Source organism: Phascolarctos cinereus, unplaced genomic scaffold (genome assembly GCF_003287225.1).
Source record: "Phascolarctos cinereus isolate Bilbo 61053 unplaced genomic scaffold, phaCin_HiC Scaffold_4;HRSCAF=312, whole genome shotgun sequence".
Lineage (NCBI taxonomy): Eukaryota > Metazoa > Chordata > Mammalia > Diprotodontia > Phascolarctidae > Phascolarctos > Phascolarctos cinereus.
Window position 1 is genome coordinate 546,189,569 of NW_027555847.1, and position 19,630 is coordinate 546,209,198.

At 37.2% G+C, this 19,630-nt stretch overlaps 1 protein-coding gene across 2 annotated transcripts in view; it reads left to right on the forward strand.

Annotated features, from left to right (window-relative positions):
• Window positions 1-17,818, forward strand: part of RBFA (ribosome binding factor A) — a 68,251-nt gene extending 50,433 nt beyond the window's left edge. For both annotated transcript variants that reach the window (XM_020986886.2, XM_020986888.2), the window contains exons 12-14: window positions 817-901; window positions 6,033-6,103; window positions 16,093-17,818. In XM_020986886.2, the coding sequence (XP_020842545.1) occupies window positions 817-901; window positions 6,033-6,103; window positions 16,093-16,531 (595 nt within the window). In that variant the 3' untranslated portion in view covers window positions 16,532-17,818. The remainder of the gene's footprint in view (window positions 1-816; window positions 902-6,032; window positions 6,104-16,092) is intronic.
• Window positions 17,819-19,630: the final 1,812 nt, after the last annotated feature.

A 19,630-nucleotide genomic window follows, 5' to 3' on the forward strand; every position in this document is an offset into this window, starting at 1 on the left:
TTCACTTCGTAATATACTAACTAAAAGGCATGGTTGATCAGAAAGCTTGTGATTTTATACAGCTAGGTGGCACAGTGGGATGAAGTGCTGGGGCTTAAGTAAGGTAGACCTGAGCTGAAATCCTGCCTCAGAAACTATCTGTGTGACCCTGGGCAAGTGGCTTAAATGCTCTCTGTTTAAGATTCCTCAGCTGTAAAATGAGGAAAATAATAACACCTATTTTGCAGGGTTGTTGCAAGGTTCAGATGAGGTATTTGTAAAGCACTCAGCACAGCGCCTGGCACACTGCTTATTAAATGTTCGTTTCCTTTCCTCCTTAACACAAGTCAGTATTTAAAATATTATGATATAATAGAAAGAGCCCTTGACCTGCAGTTAGACATGGTTTTGAATATGGGCTTTGATTTTTCCTTACTCTATGTTAGTTGCTTTACCTCTCTGAATTTCAGTTTCTACATCTGTAAAATAAGGATAATACTTGCACTAGTTATGCCTCAGAATTGTTGTAAAGAAAGTATTTTCAAAATAAAATATTATAGAAGGTATGAATTTTTGCTATAAAAATACTTTAAGAGACCTAATTTTAAAAAAAATAGTGTAATTATAACTCTGCATTGTAATATTTTTTCTCTTGTCACAGTGGACTGCAGGAGACTTTTTTAGCTTGACATTTTAGTTCTAGAAGGTTAGATTTCTAAACTAGCTACTTGCCTCTGATTGTAAGTCATGATGTGTTTTTTTTTTAACATCATCACACTTCTCCAGTAAATGTCATGGTAAAGCTGAGTAACTCTTTAGGCCTTCTGTTCTTTTTAGGCATCTTTTGATTACCCATCAAATCCTAAGAAATGTTCCTCCAGTAGTATTTATTCGTGATAAAGAAAGTGCAGCAATAGCAGAGGTAAGTAAATCTTAATATCTGGTGCCACATATAAGTAACATTAGATTGTTGGTGTGAATTTTATTTTGCAGATATATTATTTTCCTTGCTAGGAAAATGTACTTTTTCAATCTTGCCTTGGAAAAGGAATTAAATTATAGGGACAGGAGAACTTCATATGAATGTGTTGAAAGAACTTGAAATTAAATCTATTAATATTTAAATTATTATCCCCAACCTTTTCCAGGTAATAGATTTAGAACTAGAAGGGACTTCATAGGCTACAGCCCCTTCATTTTTCAGATGAAACTAAGGCACAGAGAGGTTAAGTGAGTTGCTTAGGATCATACAACTAGTAACTGTCTGATTTCCTGTCCATTTATGTCCCAAGTGTAAAGGAGCCCTATCTTTTATACCATACTGTCTCAATTAAATGAGGATCTAGTTTTCATTTTCTTAAAATCTCTTTTCATTCGACAAGTTTTTGGGGTTTTTTTTTTATTGATTGCTAGATGTAAAATACTGTCTTGGGGTTGAGACAAGGGGTACTGCCATTGCAGCTTATGTAGGGAATGATGGGGCTGGAGGCATTTTCTGATCACATTTTCCTCTTTACTGAAATTGCCTTTCGGCCATAGGAAAAAGGAAATGGCAACCTTTCCTACCCATCATTACACTATGACATTCGAACTTGTTAGTGATGACTTGGTGAAACAACTAACCTTTCAAAAGTTGCAGATCTTCTGGTCAGTCCTAATTCGTTCTTTGAGATCTCTGTAGAAAATTCCAGTTTTATTGTAGACTTACACAGTTTGTGAGATTTGTGCTAAAGGTGATAGGCAAGATAATTTTCAGTGATGTGACCTTTGGCATAGTTATGAAGTAGATGGATTTTGTCTGTGATAATCTTCAACTCTCCCTTTCCTAACCCTATTTCTCTCTCAATCCCTTCTCTTTCTTGTATCTTACTTTTGTCAATTGGTATTTAGCTTATAGCCGGTTAAGATACAAAAGCAGAAAAGATCTTCAGACTGGAGGCAAAGGGTCTATGTCCAATTCCTTTAGCTTTATCCTTGGGTAGCACTTATTTCCTTTGGGCAAGTCACTTAATCTTTTTGACACTTTGTTTTTTCATATGTAAAATAGAGATAATAATACTAGATATATTCTTTCCAGAAATTTTACATTTTAAAAGGGAGAATATGAAGGTGGTAGAGCTGCTTTGCTTTCTCCACTTGAAAAAATGGAGACTTTTAATTTCCCACTCTAGTTTTGCAGGGATCTAGGCTCTTAGTTATTTAATGATATATCAGGGATCTGGGATTTCATTAGTGTGGGTGTTCTTCTACTTACACCAATTGCAGCTCCTTTATAACTTAAAATAGATGGTCCTTAAGAGTTGTTGGCCACCCTAGAGCTGGCCAACTAAACTTCATTGGGTTGGTTGTCATCCAACAGGCACATGAACTATCATCATCAGAACTGTATTTGAAGCTTTTCCAGCTTGTTAGGACCTGCCAAAATTTGTGCTCCATTAGCATAGCCTTGGCCTTTGGAGAACTCAGAGTCAACTACATGTCAAACATGTCAAGATACAGCATTCAAATAGGTCTTTAGTGGAAGTTGATTATAGCAAATGAAATAAATCTCTTAAATATTTTTTGAAAAACCATAATTGTCAAACTCCAAAAACATTACTTGGAGAGAACAACTTTGACGAAATATGTTTTTCCCAAGAAATGAAACCTGAAATGTTATGGTTGGTTTGGCATTTATTAAATAATGCTGAGATATTGATCTAATTCAGGCATTTTCTGTTTTTAGAAATAATAAATTCATGGAAAAGTCTGAAAAGGTGGATTGCTGTAAAGTGAAACCCTGTTGTTAGATTTGGACATAACTAGAAACTAGTGGGGTGCTGGAAAATGACACAGACCTTTTTATTAGGCAGCCAGTGAAAGGACTAGTGAAATGGCATAAAGTAATCTTCCTCTTATCCTTTGTCACCCTAAAATACTTTACAAATGTGGTCTTACCTGTGTGTGGTCATTGCCTGCCATCTGTCTTCCTTGTAGTTAACTTATTCCTTCTCTTTTAAGTCAAGGCTACACAGCAAGTTGGAGATAGTGCTTTAGCATAAAAGTCATATTTTGATGCCTCCATAGTCATTCATTTGCATTGCTTCTTTTACAAGCTACTCAGCAGTCTTTTAGCCCACAAGAAAGGATTGGGGGATGTTATGAAAAGGAAGATTTGATGGCAGTATTTGAAACATTTTTCAAAAATACTTTAAACACCCAAGAGAAATACTTATGGGAATGAATCAAGGCTGCACATGAAATCAGTTCAGATGGTTCAGCACTTCAGAGAAAATAGTAAATAACCAATAAGTGCCTACTTTGTGCCAAAGATTCAAGGAAATAGTTTGAAAAGCCTGGCTGTTTCTCAGAATATTGTGACATATAGAAAGAATCATGCCAATTCAAGTTTGAGCCCATTTTAGGCTTAACAGCATTATTAAAATTTGTAAATATAATTTTATCAGGGGTGGGGAACCTGTGGCCTCGAGGCCACATATGGCCTTCTAGATCCTTGGATGTAGCCTTTTGACTGAGTCCAGGTTTTACAGAACAAATCCTTTTATTAAGAAGATTTGTTCTGTGAAGTTTGGATTCTGTCAAAGGGCTATACCTAAAAGGCCTCATTGCCTCGAGGCTACAGGTTCCTCACCTGTTTTAGATAATAACTCACCTCTATGTGATACTTTAAAGTTTACAAAGTACTCTTAAGACAGGTGGGATTGTGCAGGTATTGAAAGTATAAAGATTGCCATTTTGATGATGAAGAAACTGAGGCTTTAGAGATGAAGTGATACCCAGGGTGATGCAGCTAGAATCATGGAATCCTACAGTTACATGGGACTGACCTCAGTCATCTTTTCTAGCTCATACCTGAAGAGAAATATCTCCTTCAACATCCCTGTGGAATGATTACCCGATTCTTAATGATCTCCAGCAAATGGGACTCACTATCTTCTAGGACAGCCTGTTGTCTTTTTTACAACTCTTATTTAGAAATGTTTTTCTTGCTTCTAGGTTAAACCTTTCTTTCTGTAACTTATACTCATTGTTCATTTGGCTCTGGAACCAAGCAAAATAAGTCTGATCCCTGTCTGTAGGAAAGTCTTTTAGATATATGAAATATCCATTAAATCCCTTCTAAGTTTTCTCTTCTTTAGGATAAGCATCCCCAGTTCTTTCAGTTGATCTTTCTATGATATAATCTCCAATATTCTCCCTCATCACCCATTTTTGGACATATTCCAGCAGGCCTTAAAGTGTGGTTCTTAGATCTGCACATAGTGTTCAAACACAGGTGTTTTCTAACCTGTGTAAGGTACAGAAGGATTTTCACATCCCCTTTCTGGATACTATGCTTCTCTTAAGGCAACCTAGGAGCATTTGCTTTCTTTGCTGCCATTTAAATTGTTGACACAGAACTTGTAGTCCACTGAACTTTCCAGTCTACTTCAGACTATTCCCCCATCTTGAACTTGTGAAGTTTTTTTTTTAAACTGAAGCATAAGACTTTATATTGATCTCTGTTAAATCTCATCTTATCAGATGAGGCAAATTGTTTTAGCCATTAAAAACCTTGTGGGTCTTTCTTTGTCATCTACAAATTTGATAATCATACCATCTCTGCCATTGACCAAATCATGGATTACAATACTAAACAGCATAGGGCCCAGAACAGATCCCAGGGGCATTATTTAGAGATCTCTTTTCAGTTGACATTGGCTTGTCTTTTTGTTGGATCATTCAGCCAGTTCCAAGTGGTATATAGAGTGTTCTGGGGAGACTAGAATAGTACCTCTGGTTTGAGGGCTTGCCTTCAAATCCTTTTTAGGGTTGCTCATCCCCTTTTGGTATCTACCTGTCACCCGGCTCTTACCTGTGACTTCAAGAAGCTGTAGCATGCACAGTGGCCACACCCCAGTAAAACCATCTGGGTAGACAGGTAAACTAGGTTGAGGGTAACTGGCAGGTTTCAGACCCCTCTGAATTAGGGGGATACCTACCCCTGGCAGTATGGTGCGATGAGAACAGTTTGTTCCAGCAGCCATGAAGGTGGCTGAAGGAGGTGCTGTGGAGCGCTTAGAGCTTAGTCAGACATAAAAGACCAGGGTCATTAACTGCATCCTGGGCCATTGCCAGTCATCTTGATTTTGTCTTGCCACTGGACTTCAGTGACTCTGGAGGAAAGTGTGAGGCTGATGACTTTGTGCATCTCTGCCTCACTTAAATCCAATTCATGATCAAGTCAGGACCTCACCCTTGTGATGTCATTGGTCCTCTTCGAAACAAAGGATGAACGAACAGCAACAACAACGTGCTAGAATTTTGTCAGAAATTGAAGTTCAGCTTACCACGCTGTGTAGTGTGTGGACTTAACTTTCTCCCTCCTTTAAAAAAAATTAGGACATTTGTCCTTTCCTTCCCACACATTCCATTACTCTCTCACCTTTAAAAGATTGTTGATAGCCATTCAGCAATCATAACTGCCAGTCATTTCAGAATCCTTTATGTAGGTTCTCTCCCAGCTCCACTCCTGATTCTAAACTTTTCTACCCCCTAACTAGCAGTCTCTTAACCTGGTGATGTCTCCGCTCCTTTGGTCTCTTTCTCTGATTTATGAGTTCCTGCTTGGGGAAGCACTCAGACTGTCTGGGTTCACTTCTCTCCTGGCCCCACTCCTGATTCTTTGTACTTTTCTACCATTTGTCCCTCTTTCCTGCCTCCTCTTATCAGTTGTCTTACCCTATTGACACACAGAGTAAAAATAATAGTTGAATAGTTCTGCCATCTCTCCACTGCCTGTTTTCATCATCTTGTCTACCCCAAGCAAAGGTACTAACCCTGCTTTGAGCTTCCATTTAGGTAGAACACAAACCAAAAAAAATCGCTTTGATTTTTCTTCAGGTAGTAAGTGAACTGGTTTTGGGTATATTGGTAGCAATAAATTTGTAAGTGTTGTAGCTAAGATTTGAACCCAGGTCTTTCTTAATTGAAAGTTTAATGCTCTTTTCACTAGAGCTTTATAGATGTAAATACTATCAAAATGTAGGTAACTATTTTAATTTATTTTTCAGGTAAATCGGTTATTGGAAATTGCTGACTTTGGACCCCCTGATGAAAAAGATTTGACACAAAGTGACCCAAGGTAAATAGCCTGATATTTCCTCCCATGCTTAGCCTCAATTGAAGCCTACTTTTGATGTTCCTAACACATGGTATAACTTCCTGTTGTACCAGAAGCACAATCAGAACACCCCCAGTTAGCATATATGTCTGTTGTATAAACTTTTCAAGGCTTATGATTTTATATGATCTTGATAATTTTGCTACATTTTAAATATTTTGGTGTGATGTTCTTTCCATTTACATTGTTATAGTTATATATATTGTTTTCTTGGCTCTACTTCACCCTGCATCAATTCCTATAGATACTTCTATGCTTCTCCATATTCATCACATTCAACATTTCTTACAGCAATGTAATATTCCATTTCATTCATGTACATAATTTGTTTAGCCATTCCCCAGTTGATAGGCATCTACTTTGTTTCCAGTTCTTAGTTATCACAAAAAAGTGCTGCTGTAAGTATTTCCGAATATATTGGGACTTTTTTCTTATTGATCACTTCCTTGGGGTATAAGCCCAGTAATAGAATCTCTGGTTCAAAGGATATGGACATTTTAGCTCTTTATTTGCGTAATTCCAAGTTGCTTTCCCAAATGGTTGTGCTGTTTATAGTTCCACCAACAATGTATTAGTATACCTATCCTTCCACAACTCCTCCACGATTGACTTTTGCCATTTTTGTGAATTTGTGGGGTATGAATAACACTTTTTTGCTCTGTTATATCTGTATTTTTTATCTAATTTTTCTCTACATGGCAACAATTTATATCATTGTTATATATAAAAAAATAATTTCAAGTAAGGTGAAGATATACATGTATGTATGTATACACATATATATACACATATATATGAAGTGGTATAGATTTTTTAATTTAAATACTTTGTTTTTCCCCAGTTACATGTAAAGACAATTTTTAACATTTTTTTTTCAAATTTTGAGTTCTGAATTTTCTTTCTCCCCTTCCCCCCATTCAGAAGGCAAGTAATTTGACTTGGGTTATACATGTGTAGTCATGCAAAACACATTTCTATGTAAGTCATGCTGTGAAAGAAATTTTTTAAAAAGTAAAGAAAAAGTATCTTTGATCTGCATTCAGGCTGTATCGGTTCTTTCTCTGGTGATGGACAGCACCTTTCATCACAGGTCCTTTAGAATTGTCTTAGATCATTGTATTGCTGAGAAGAGCTGAGTTATTCACAGTAGATCATCCTACATTATTGCTGTTACTGTGTACAGTGTTCTGGTTCTGTTCATTTCACTTTATATCAGTTCATGTAAGTCTTTCTAGATTTTTCTGTGAGCATCCTAATTGTCATTTCTTATAGCACAGTAGTGTTCAATCACAACCATATACAACAACTTGTTTAGCCAATTGATGGACATCACCTCCATTTCCAATTCTTTGCCACCACTGAAAGAGCTGCTATAAATATTTTTATCTCTTTGGGATACAGACCTAATAGTGGTATTGCTGAGTCAAAGGATATGCATGGTTTTATAGCCCTTTGAGCATTGTTCCAGAATGGTTGAATCAGTATACTTCACCAACAGTGCATTAGTGTTATAATTTTCCCACATCCCCTCCAACATTTATCATTTTCCTTTTCTGTCATATTGGCCAATTTGATAAGTATGTGGTGGTAGCTCAGAGTTGTTTTAATTTCCATTTCTCTAATGAATAGTGATTTAGAGTATTTTTTCATATGACTATAGATAGTTTTTATTACTTTGTCTGAAAGCTGCCTGTTCATAGCCTTTGGCCATTTATCAATGAGAAATGTCTTATTTCTTTACATTTGACTCAGTTTTCTCTATTTTTGAGAAATGAGGTCTTTATCAGAGAAGCTTAGTGTAAAAAATTTTTTTCACTGTAATGATTACTAACTATGTATTTCCGTCTGTCCTATTTTTCCTCTGTTTATCCTACCCTTTCCTTTCACCCTGTCCATTCTTGAAAGTATTTTACTTCTGGCTTTTACCTCCTCCCTTCTGTCAGCCCCCCTCCACCATCGTCCTTTCTCTTATCCCCTTCCCCTCTTATTTTTGGTGTGATAAGGTCGATTCTGTACCCGACTGAGTGTGTAGGTTATTCCGACTTTAAGCCAGTTCCAATGAGAATTCATATGCTTTCTCCCTGACCCATCTTCCACCTTCTTCGTCTTCACTGTAAAATCTCTTTTTGCCTTCTTTCATGTCAAATAACTTACTCCATTCTGTCTCTCCCTTTCCCTTTCTCCCAGTGCATTCTTCTTTCTCACCCCTTAATTTTATTTTTTTAGATCATCATGTTATCATATTCAGCTCAGACCTGTGCCCTCTGTCTATGTATATTCCATCTAACTGCCATAATAATGAGAAAGGTTTTAGTAATTACCAGTACCATTTCTCCATGTAGGAATGTTAACAGTTTAACCTTATGACAGTGAATCCCTTATGATTTCTCTTTCCTGTTTACCTTTTTATGCTTTTTTTGAGTCTTATATTTCAAAGTCACATTTTCTACTCAGCTCTGGTCTTTTCATCAGGAATGCTTGAAAGTCCTCAATTTCATTTCATTATACATTTTTTTTCCCATGAAGGATTATACTCAGTTTTGCTGGGTAGGTGATTCTTGGTTGTAATCCTTGCTCTTTTGCTCATATTCCAAGCCCTCTGATCCTTTAAGGTAGAAACTGCTAAATCTTGTGCTAGTCTGAGTGTGGCTTCTCAATATTTGAATTGCTTCTTTCTGGCTGTTTGCAATAGTTCTCCTTGATGTGGGGGCTCTGGAATTTGGCTATAATATTCCTGGGAGTTTTCATTTTTGGATCTCTTTCAAGAGGTGATCGATGGATTCTTTCCATTTCCATTTTGCCCTCAGGTTCTAGGGTATCAGGGAAGTTTTCCTAGATAATTTCTTGAAAAATGATGTCTGAGGGCAGCTCGGCAGATCTACAAGGATCATAGCATAATCCCACTATGTGCCTAACACTTAATAGTGTTCAAAAGATGGGTTGGGGGCCAGCTAGGTGGCGCAGTGGATAAAGCTCCAGCCTTGGTGTCAGAAGGACCTGAGTTCAAATGTGGCCTCAGACACATAACACTCACTAGCTGTGTGACCCTGGGCAAGTCACTTTAAACCCATCACCTCATCAAAAAAAAAAAAGATGTCTAGACTCTTTTTTTCATCATGCATTTCAGGTAGTCTGATAATTCTTAAATTATCTCTCCTGTATCTGTTTTCCAGGTCATTTGTTTTTCCAGTGAAATACTTCACATTTTCTTCTGTGTTTTCATTCTTTTCGTTTTGTTTTGTTTTTTGATGTCTCATCAAGTCATTAGCTTACACTTGCCCAATTCTAATTTTTAAGGAATTATTTTCTTCATTGAACATTTGGACTTCCTTTTCCATTTGGCCAGTTCTACTTTTTAAAGAGTTCTTCTCTTCAGTAAATTTTTAAATATATTTTTCCATTTGGCCATTTCCACATTTCAAGATATTTTCCTCTTCATTGTGTTTTTGTGCCTCTTTTACAGTTTGGCCTATTGTGTTTTTTAAGGTATTATTTTCTTCAGTATTTTTTGTGCCTACTTTATCAAGCTATTGACTCTTTTTTCATGGTTTTCTTGCCTCACTCTTATTTCTCTTTCCAGTTTTTCTTCTACATCTCTTACTTGATTTTTAAAATCCTTTTTGAGCTCTTCCATGACCTGAGGCCAGTTCATAGTTTTCTTTGAGGCTTTGGATGTAGGAGCTTTGACTTTGTTGTCTTCTTCTGAGTTTGTATTTTGATCTTCCCTGTCCCCAGAGTAACTTTCTATAGTTAGGATCTTTTCTGCTGTTAGCTCATTTTTCAACCTATTTCTTGACTTTTAAGTCAGTGGCAGAGTGGGGCACTGCTTCTCAAGTGGAAGAGTCACTGTCCCAAGCTTCAGGCTTTTTATGTAGCTGTTTTTAGAGGTAATTCTGGGAACCTGTAAGTTTTTGGTTCTTCCAAGGAGGTATGATCTAGGGAGAGGTGTGTTTACTACTTTCCTGTACTGTGCACTACTCTGTGAGCATCCACAAGTACTCTTTTCCACCCTGGAACTGTGACCAGGGTTCCAGCTCTCCTGTGGTTGCAAACTTTGGTGTATTAGTACTCCTCCTTGACCTGGGACTGAGGTAGAGGACTGTGACCCAGATCCAAATATGGGTGACATAAGAGGGTCCTGCCCCTGGTGCTAGCAAAGGGACCCCTGTAATCTTCTTCCGACCAGTTGTCAGACCCCCTTACCGTCTGTGGACTAAGAGGTCCAGAAACCACCACTACTGCAACAGACTGAGTTGCCCTGAAGGCCTGCTCCTGATTTGCTGGGGCCTGGTTTGTGCTAGCACAGCCTGCATTGGACTGTACTCCACTCTCACCCTGGTGCAACAGATCTTTTCTGCTGACCTTCTAAGTTGTCCTGGGTTGGAAAATTGTTTCACTCCAACCCTTTTTGGATAGTTTTATTAATGGGTCCTTTTTGGGTTCTGCTGTTCTAGAATTTGTTTGGGGGAATTATTTAAAGGTGTTTGGAGGAGTTTGGGGAAGAGCTCAAGCAAGTCCCTGCCGTTTCTCCACATTGTGGCTCTGCCTCCCTTCCTGATCCCTTGAAGTGATATAGATTGTGATCATAGACTGTTGTAAATGTGCAAGAGCTGATCTAGAAGGATCGTAGCATAATCCCACTATGTGCCTAACACTTAATAGTGTTCAAAAGATGGGTTGGGAGGCAGCTAGGTGGTAAAGTGGTTAAAGCTCCGGCCTTGGAGTCAGGAGGACCTGAGTTCAAATCCAGCTTCAGATACATGATACTTAATAGCTTTGTGACCTTGAGCAAGTCACTTAACCCCGATTGCCTCACCAAAAAAAAAAAAAAAAGATGGGTTGGCTGCTTGGCCAGGGTGAGAGATGATAGATAGACAGCCGGATGTACAGATCTACTCAGTCTCTCAGTATCAGGAGAAAGTAAGGATTGTCTCCAGTACATTGAGTAAATTCTCTGTTGTGAATGTATAGGAGAGTGTAGATAACAAAATTGCACAGGAGATAGGCACGGATGGGTTGTGATCTACTTTCCAGGTCCATGAAATTATAGATCTATTTGAGTCTATGCTGACACTTGGGATACAAAGACAAAAGTAGAATAGTCACTCCATTCAGTGAGTTTGCTTACATTCTGTTTGGAGAGACAACTTGTACATGTATAGATAATAGATATAAATTAGACAAGGTGATTTTTAGGAGAATTAGTAAAGGCTTTATGTTGAAGTTATCATGTGAGTTGCCTTTTTTTCTTTTGCCAAAATAAATTTTTTCTATTTTTTAAAAATTTTAATTTTTTTTCAATGACAGTCTACCTTCTTTCCTTTCTATCTCATTCCCTTTCCACTCGCATTGAGAAAAAAAAACGAAATCTCTATTACAAATGTGTATAGCCAAACAAAATAAATTCCCATATTGTCCATATCCAAAAATATGTGTCACATTCTACACTCTGAATCTGTTACCTGTTAGGAGGTGGTTAGCATCATGAATCCTCTGGAATTATGGTTGGTTATTGCATTGATTAGAGTTCTAAAGTCTCTCAGAGTTGTTTGTCTGTACAGTAATATAATTTGTATAAATTGTTCTCCTGACCTCCTCTACATCACTTCATAAAAGTCTTTCCAGATTTCTCTAAAACCATCCCTTTCATTATTTCTTGTAAGTACAACAATATTCCATTACATTCATCTACCATATCTGGTTTAGCCATTCCCCAATTGATGGCCCACCTCCTAGTTTCTAGTTCTTTGCCATAACAAAGAGAGCACCTACAAATATTTTTGTACATATGGGTCTTTTTCCTCTTTGCTTGATTTTTTGGGGATATGAACCTAGTAGTTTTATTAATAAGTCAAGAGAATTTGCACATTTTAGTAAGTTTTGGGTAACGTTCCAAATTTTTTTTTCTGGAATGGCTAGACTAGTCCATAGCCCCACTAATAGTTCATTAATGTATTTTTCCATAGCCTTGCCAGAATTTTGCATTTTCCATTTTTTGTCAACTTTGCCAATCTAGTGGGTGTGAGGAGGAACCACAGAGTTGCTTTAATTATGCTTTTCTAATTATTATTAGTTTAGGGCAATTTTTTATATGGCTATTGATAGCTTTCTTTGAAAAGTGCCTATTCAAATCTTTTGACTATTGATGAATGGCTCTTATTCTTATAAATTTGAATCAGTTCCCTGTATATCTTAAAAATGAAGCCTTCATTTTTTTGTTTCTTTTTCTTTTTTTTTGGTGAGGCAGTCGAGGTTAAGTGACTTGCCCAGGGTCACACAGCTAGTCAATGTCATGTGTCTGAGACTGTATTTGAACTCATGTCCATCTGTCATCAAGGCCAGAGCTCTATCCACGGCACCACTTAGCTGCCCAACGTCCTCTTTTTTTTTTCTTTTTTTTGGGGGGAGCTAGGCAATGGGGTTAAGTGACTTGCCCAGGGTCACACAGTTAGTGAGTGTTATGTATCTGAGGCCAAATTTGAACTCAGGTCCTCCTGAATCCAGGGCCAGTGCTCTATCCACTGTGCCACCTAGCTGCCCCCTAAAATGAAACTTTTATTGGAGAAACTTACTGCAAAGATTTTTTCCCCCCTTACCTGATTCACATGAGTTATGTCTTAAACAAAACTTAGGGATTTTAAGACTTAAAAGTGAGGAGGAGTATGCATAGGCTTGGAGACAGGATATGATGGAATGTCTCTTATAACAGAAAAAAGTCAGTTTGTTTTGTAGAGGTTGTGAAGGAGAGTAATGTGTAATAAGACTGATAAGGTAGACTGGGGCCAGGTTGTGAAGGGTTTTAAATGCTAAATAATTTATATTTGCTCTTGATGAATTTATTGAGAACAGCCCTTAAGGAAAATCACTTGAACCTGTGTAGTGGATGAATTGGAGTGCTGTGAGACTTGAGGCAGAAAGACCAGTAATGAGGCCATTGCAGTAATCCAGGTGAAAACTGATGGAGACCAGAACTAGAAGTGTATTGGTAGAGAGAAGGGGACAGATGCGAGATTATTATGGAGGTAGAAATGACAATATTTGACAGCTGTTTAGTTGGGTGATAAGAAGAATGATGGTGCTCTTGATAGAAATAGAGAAGTTAAGAAGAAAGATGGTTTGGTGTGGGGGAGGAGCTGAAGATAACTGAGTTCCATTTTGGACATGTTGAGTTTGAGGTACCTGTGAGGACATCCAGTTTGATATGTCAAGGCAGAAACTTTTAAAAACAGATTTGAGAATGGATAGGTAAATAGAAGTTTAATTCTTTATTTTAATTGTCTTTTTCTGCTGTCACCATTGGCAGGCATGTTTAATAACCAGCCCTTCAAATAGCCATTTGTTCTGTGAGAGTAATGATCTATGTCTGCTTCCAGAGAATAGTGTTGATCTCCTTTAATTCCCAGCTTTTTGACTCATTCTTCATCAGTAAGGGAAACATGGAGAATGGCTTGGTGGCTTAAGCTGTTGGTACTTGTGTTAAAAAGCTCAAAGCCAGAGGGTTGGTTTCTGCTTTTTTGGTCTACAGAAACTCAGGAAGTTTGTCTACTAAGGCACAGAGGGATTTTAAACGGGTTTGGTGAAGGTAGTACCACACCAACATAAGAATGAGTCTTTGTCCTAAAAGTTATTAGATCATAGATTTAGAGCTGGAAGGGATCTTCAGAAGCCACCTATCTGGCCCAACTCCCTCATTTTACCAGTAAAGAAATGAGGGCCCAGACAGGTGACATTACCTGCCCAAGGTCATGTACGTAATAGTAAGTGAAAAGTAAGGATTTGTGCCACAGGCCTTTTGTTTCCAAGTATAATATTCTTTCCATTGCATCAAAATAGATGTTAAGTCTGGAATTTTTTTAAGCTTTTTGAAAAGACATTTACTCAAATGGCTTGCAAAGAAGAGTAGTTACAAAATATGGCTTCTAAACATCCATGGATGGTGAAGTAGGGAGAGTGGGCACAAACTTAATGTAATGCAAGTGAGGAATAGTCAGTCAACAAGCATTTATTGTGTGCCAGGTATTGTGCTCAGTTCTAGGGATACAAATAGAAGCAAAAAAGAAAGATGGTCTCTGCCTTCAAGAAGTTTGCATTCTTATGGAGGAAGACAACATATAAAAGGGATATGAAAAGTAAGGATTGGGGGAGGTAGAAAGGGTGCATTGGAGGCAGAGGGGATGTATCTGCGTAAGGGTATAATGGCATGGCTGCAAAGTCCAGAAAGTCAGAAGCAAAGCCAGGATTTAAATGAAAGAAGCTTGGCTTGGGCCACTCCCCAAAATGTATATATATACCCTGGCGGGAATTCACTAAGGGGAACAGGAGACTTGCAGGGGTAGAGTTCCAGGGTCAGAAGGAAACTGAGACAGAAGGAATAGAGGAAACACTGATAGGGAACCTAGGTTAAGGCACTTTACAACTCTAGAATAGCAGGGCCTCCATCTTCTTTCTTTTTCTAGGGAGTCCTTACAAAGGGCATACCCTTACATCGTTGCCCTTACCCACATATGGATAATAAATGACTTTAAGCTAGATTCTGAACATTTTCCTTTCTTGTATCTCATAGGTTGTTAATGATGATCTCTAGGGCAAGTATTAAAGTACGCATTCCTTCCTTTATTCTAGACTTTCCTAGCTAAATAGAAATAGCACTTTACAGTATAAGTAACCTCCTACAGATCTTGTGGCTAAGGCTGATATTTTTAATGGCAACATTAAAGTGAATCCAGGGGATTTGAGTTCAGTAATAGTGTGTATCCTGAATAAAGACAGGACAGTTTCCAGTCAATTAAAAATTTATGTTATAAGAGATACTGACCTTCATATATTATTATAATATATGGCACTTTGTTGGCAAAAAAACAAAACAATGCCAGTTGGCTCTCCATGATATGTTACTTACTTGCTGCAATATGATTTATGACTACCAAATGATAGAGAAAGGAGAATAATCAATTGCTAGATCAATTAAGTAAATCAATTGCTAAAGAGTTCTATATCTAGGTTTTTTCAAAATGTGTATTAATAGCTTTTGTTTTTACTTTGTTTCTGAATATGTCCCTTTCCCATTTCCTATTGAATGACCTGTCGCTGTCACAAAGAGAAAAGGAATTGAGTTCTGCGAAACTGATTAATACACCAGCAAAGTCTAGCAGTATATATAGTCCCATGCTCATTTAGTCCCCTACTATGCATAGAAGAGCAGGAAGTATATCCCCTAGTATAAAAGGGACTGAGTGCACAGTTTGGGATTGGAGCTGCCTTCTGTTTATCCTTTCTCTCATACCACATGCGTATATGGGTGGCTGTGTTGAGCCCTTTCCCTCAGACTGCTAAGAAATGATCTTTTTAGCAAAAAAGAATCAAATCATAAACACCCTTAAACCACATGGAAAACACATCCTACAATTACAGTCTAGTGTGTTTTTTCTTTTAAGAGTAAAACCTCAATTCTATTGGTGATCAGATGAGATACATTTTGTTTGTAGCCAGTTTTCTTTCATGTCATGTCCATATAGCAGAGGGCTTAATGGCTTTGAGAAGGAAGACAATACTGTCCCTCTTTTTCTTAGCTGTTCTTGGTTGAATACCCTTAACATGAATGGGTAGTTCCGTTTGTTCAGTTCACTTGATTCATCTGTCATGTAAAGTGCAAAAATTCATTTGGAGTGCATTTAATGAGGTATTGAGTGGCTCTGGAGAAATGTGCTCCACAAAATCGCATGTATGGTCATAAAGTGCTCAGGCTGATTAACTCTGAAGCAAAAGTAATGGCATAAAAATTGTTAGCTTTCTTGCTACATTTTTGGTTCTTCTTTATAACCCTAAGTAGTGTTTTATGAAGGTATGTGCATAAATGGGTCAATATATAGAGTATTTTAACATAGAGGTGTTTAAAGAGATTTATTATGCTATTGATTGATGATTTCCTCTCTTTTTTCTTAAATTCACAGTGAATGTAAGGCTTCAGCAGCTTCTGTATCATCTCATGTGTCAGAATCCACCGTTCAGCCAAGTCTCTTTGGAATTAACCATGAGGCACTCCACAAACAGATAATGGAGTACAAAAGAAACAAAGAGAAAGGGCATGAAGGTGTAAGCATTGGGAGTGCAGAGCAAGAGCGGGAGCAGGTATCCATGCTGCAGAAGCAGGTGAAGAAGAAAATGAAGAAGGCAAAGCGTCCCAAGGATGATGACATTACCCCCCAGGAGTATTTCCTCAACAGATATGATAATCAGCTGGACAAGGATGATACATTTTTTGAAGAATGTAAACCAGAGTATGAACTGCAGGAAGCGTTAGAGAAATTAGAGTTAGAGGATAATAGTATTTGTGAAGAACAAAGTTCATTAACTGCAGGTCTTGGAGAAAATAAACTTAAGAAGTGTTAACTTTTCTGACAGTTTAAAAAAAAAATTTGGTTTAGTTTGCTATTTAACATTAAACTGGTCCTAAAAATGTACTCCTGTGCTATCATTATGCATATTATTATTATTATGCACATTATTATGCTTCTATTTTGAAAATTAAAAGTACATTTTTCCATTTTCAGAATGGGAAGTCAGTTAAGGAGACACATCAAAAATTTCAGGGAAGAGTAAAACTGAGTTGGTCAAGAAAAGATATCAGTTATTTCTTCTGATCTAAGCTGGAATCTGGTTTATTGCCATCCTGCTATAGATTTTCATTAAATATCTAATAGCTCATTTGTGAATTTAAGCCTGCTTTACTGTGTAAGGAGAACTTGGAAGATTGCTTTCTCTCCTTTTCCCTCTCTGTTGTCTTAATCATTGCAATTGAAAAGTATGTTAAGTGCCTAATTAGGTATAGGGCTAGGCAGAGGGTACTCCCCAGAAGAACCCTAGCCCTGGTAAGAAGCTTGCTTACTAATACAAGAACTTTAAAGAAACAACTCTGCAAGTGTTAGTATGAACTCATGGAGCCAAAGATGAGCTGTAGCAGAAAGAAATGATAAACTTGGAATGTAGTTCTGTGTGACCTTGAGCAGGTTAATTCACTTCTCTGGGCCTCAGTTTCCTCAGTTGTAATATGAGGGAGTTGGACTAGATCTCTAAAAGCTCCTTCCAGCCTAAGACCTTTGATTATAGAGAATATTTTAATCCCACCTGTCAGCTAAACTTTCCAAGGTGAGTAATGTATCTGCTGAAGTTCTCTTAGAAAATTCTGTTAACTTTTTATCGATGGGAAGAGAGGGGGAGCCAAATTCTCTTGCCTCAAAATAAAGTTACAGGGGGCATTTGGATTTATGTCACCCTCAACTTAGACTGGCTAGTTGGAAATTGGGCTTAACTGATAATAATAAAATTGATCAATTGATGGTATTGGAAAAAAAATAATAAAATATATCTTCTGGTATAAAAGAGACTGAGTACAGAGTTTGGTAGGCTTTCAAGACCACTTCATTTCTGTTCATCTGTTCTTGAGAAGTATCTCATTATTTTAAACCATGTGCCCTGAAAATAATCTCTCATTTATAGTACATTGTTACTCTGAAGCTTTACAGTAAGTTGCAAAAATGTCTATTACATTTTATGAGTTCAGGCATTGTATATGCTTTGAGTGTAGACTTAAACCTTCTCTAAATTTTTATTGCCTGACTCTCCAAACTTTCACATTAGCCTAACTTTGCATTTAATAAAATGAATTATTGATGGTAATGCACGTTGCATTGCAGAGATTTTGTGCATGATTTCAGAGATAAGGGGTGAGTAGAAGTCATGAGATGGAACTCTTTTACTTTATAGCCACATTTCACATATTTAGGGCTCTTGATTCATAAGAAAAGTGATTTCAAAATTTCAAATACATAAAATTAAACCGTGGTTATGGCCAAGTATAATAAAATTGGAGTAATAAAAGCATATGGGAAAGTAGGTTGGATGATTGTACTTTTACAAGGTGGATTAGAACCTGTCAAACAGTTGTACCCAAAGAGTGTTGATTAATGGATTTTAGTCAACAAAGATTTGTTAAGTGATTATTGTGAAGTAGAACACTAATTGGTGTTAGGGGAGATACAAAGTTTCTAAGAAACGCTTCTCACCTTTCATTTTTTAGTTTAATAGAATATGACAGAAGATCTCTACTGGTGTGATGCATTACTTTTCCTTCGTCCTTTTTTTTTTAAATCAATGACTTGAATAAACAGGTGGCAAGCTTATCAACTTAGTAGAAGACATGAAGCTACAAATTATAGCTTTGCATTTGACATAATTGGGTTCCCAAAAAATCTTTGTACTAAAGTAATAGACCAAATCTTATAAAGTGAAATATAACAGTAAATAAATGGAAAGTGCTGTAAATAAGTGATTGAAAAAATGCAGCTTCACAGATTTAGTATAGAGGAGACCTAGATAGAAAGCAGATCAAAGTTTAAAAGAAAACAAACAACCCAGAGGGTTTTGTAGGTCACAAGTTCAGTAGGAATTAAAGTGAGTGATAGTTCTGTTGTCCTTTTCTGGTCAGATGGCCTATGAAATATTATGTTCAGCATATCAAATTTATGAGGAACATTCATAAGCTACAGCATATTCAAGGAAGGGAGAATTGGGTAGGGGAACTCAAAACCAAGTTAGCTGACTTGCCTCAGAGAATTGATATTAGCCTCAGAGGAAATTCAGGCTCAGGCAAAACATAGTTATCTTCACATATTTTTAAAGGGTTATCACGGAAGGATTAAATTTATTCTGTTGGGCCCCAAAGGGCAAAACTGGAGCCTATGAATGAAGATAATGGATAGATTATTTTAACTCAATATAAGGAGGAACTTAATAACAGCAATTCAAAAATTGAATGGGTGAGCCTTGTAGGTAGTGAGTTCCCTGTCACTATGTATGTTCAAACAGTGGTTGGGTGATCACTCAATTAAGATTCATATCTAGACTAATGTAGTTAAAATTAAACGACAACTGGGGAGAAATTTTTTGCAGCAAGTTTCTCTGATAAAAATATGACAACCAAGATATAAAAGGAACTGATTGAAATTTGTAAAACCAAGCCATCCCCTAATAGTCATCAAAGGACATGAACAAGCAGTTTTCAAAGGAATAAATCCAAACTGTCAACAAACAAATGCTCCAAAGCACGATTATCAGAGAAATCTATTAAAGAAACTGGTTCCACCTTGTACCCAGCAATTTGGTAAAGATGACAACAACTGAAAATGACATGGTGAGGAAGGAGTGGGGAGACCGAGAAAACAGGCATGCAAATGCCCTGTTTCTTCTACAGGAGCCTTTCCAACCCTTATAGCGCTTTCCTCATTTACTTTCTATTTATCCCATATTATAGTTTTTTTTTTTGGTGTATACATTTGCTTGTCTCTCCTGTTAAATTGTAAGCTCCTTGAAGACAGAGATTGTCTTTTTGTACCCCTAGCACATAGCGCAGTGCTTAGCACATAGTGGGCATTTAATAAGTGTTTATTGACCACTGGTAGAGCTGTGAATTGCTCCATACTCAGGCATTTG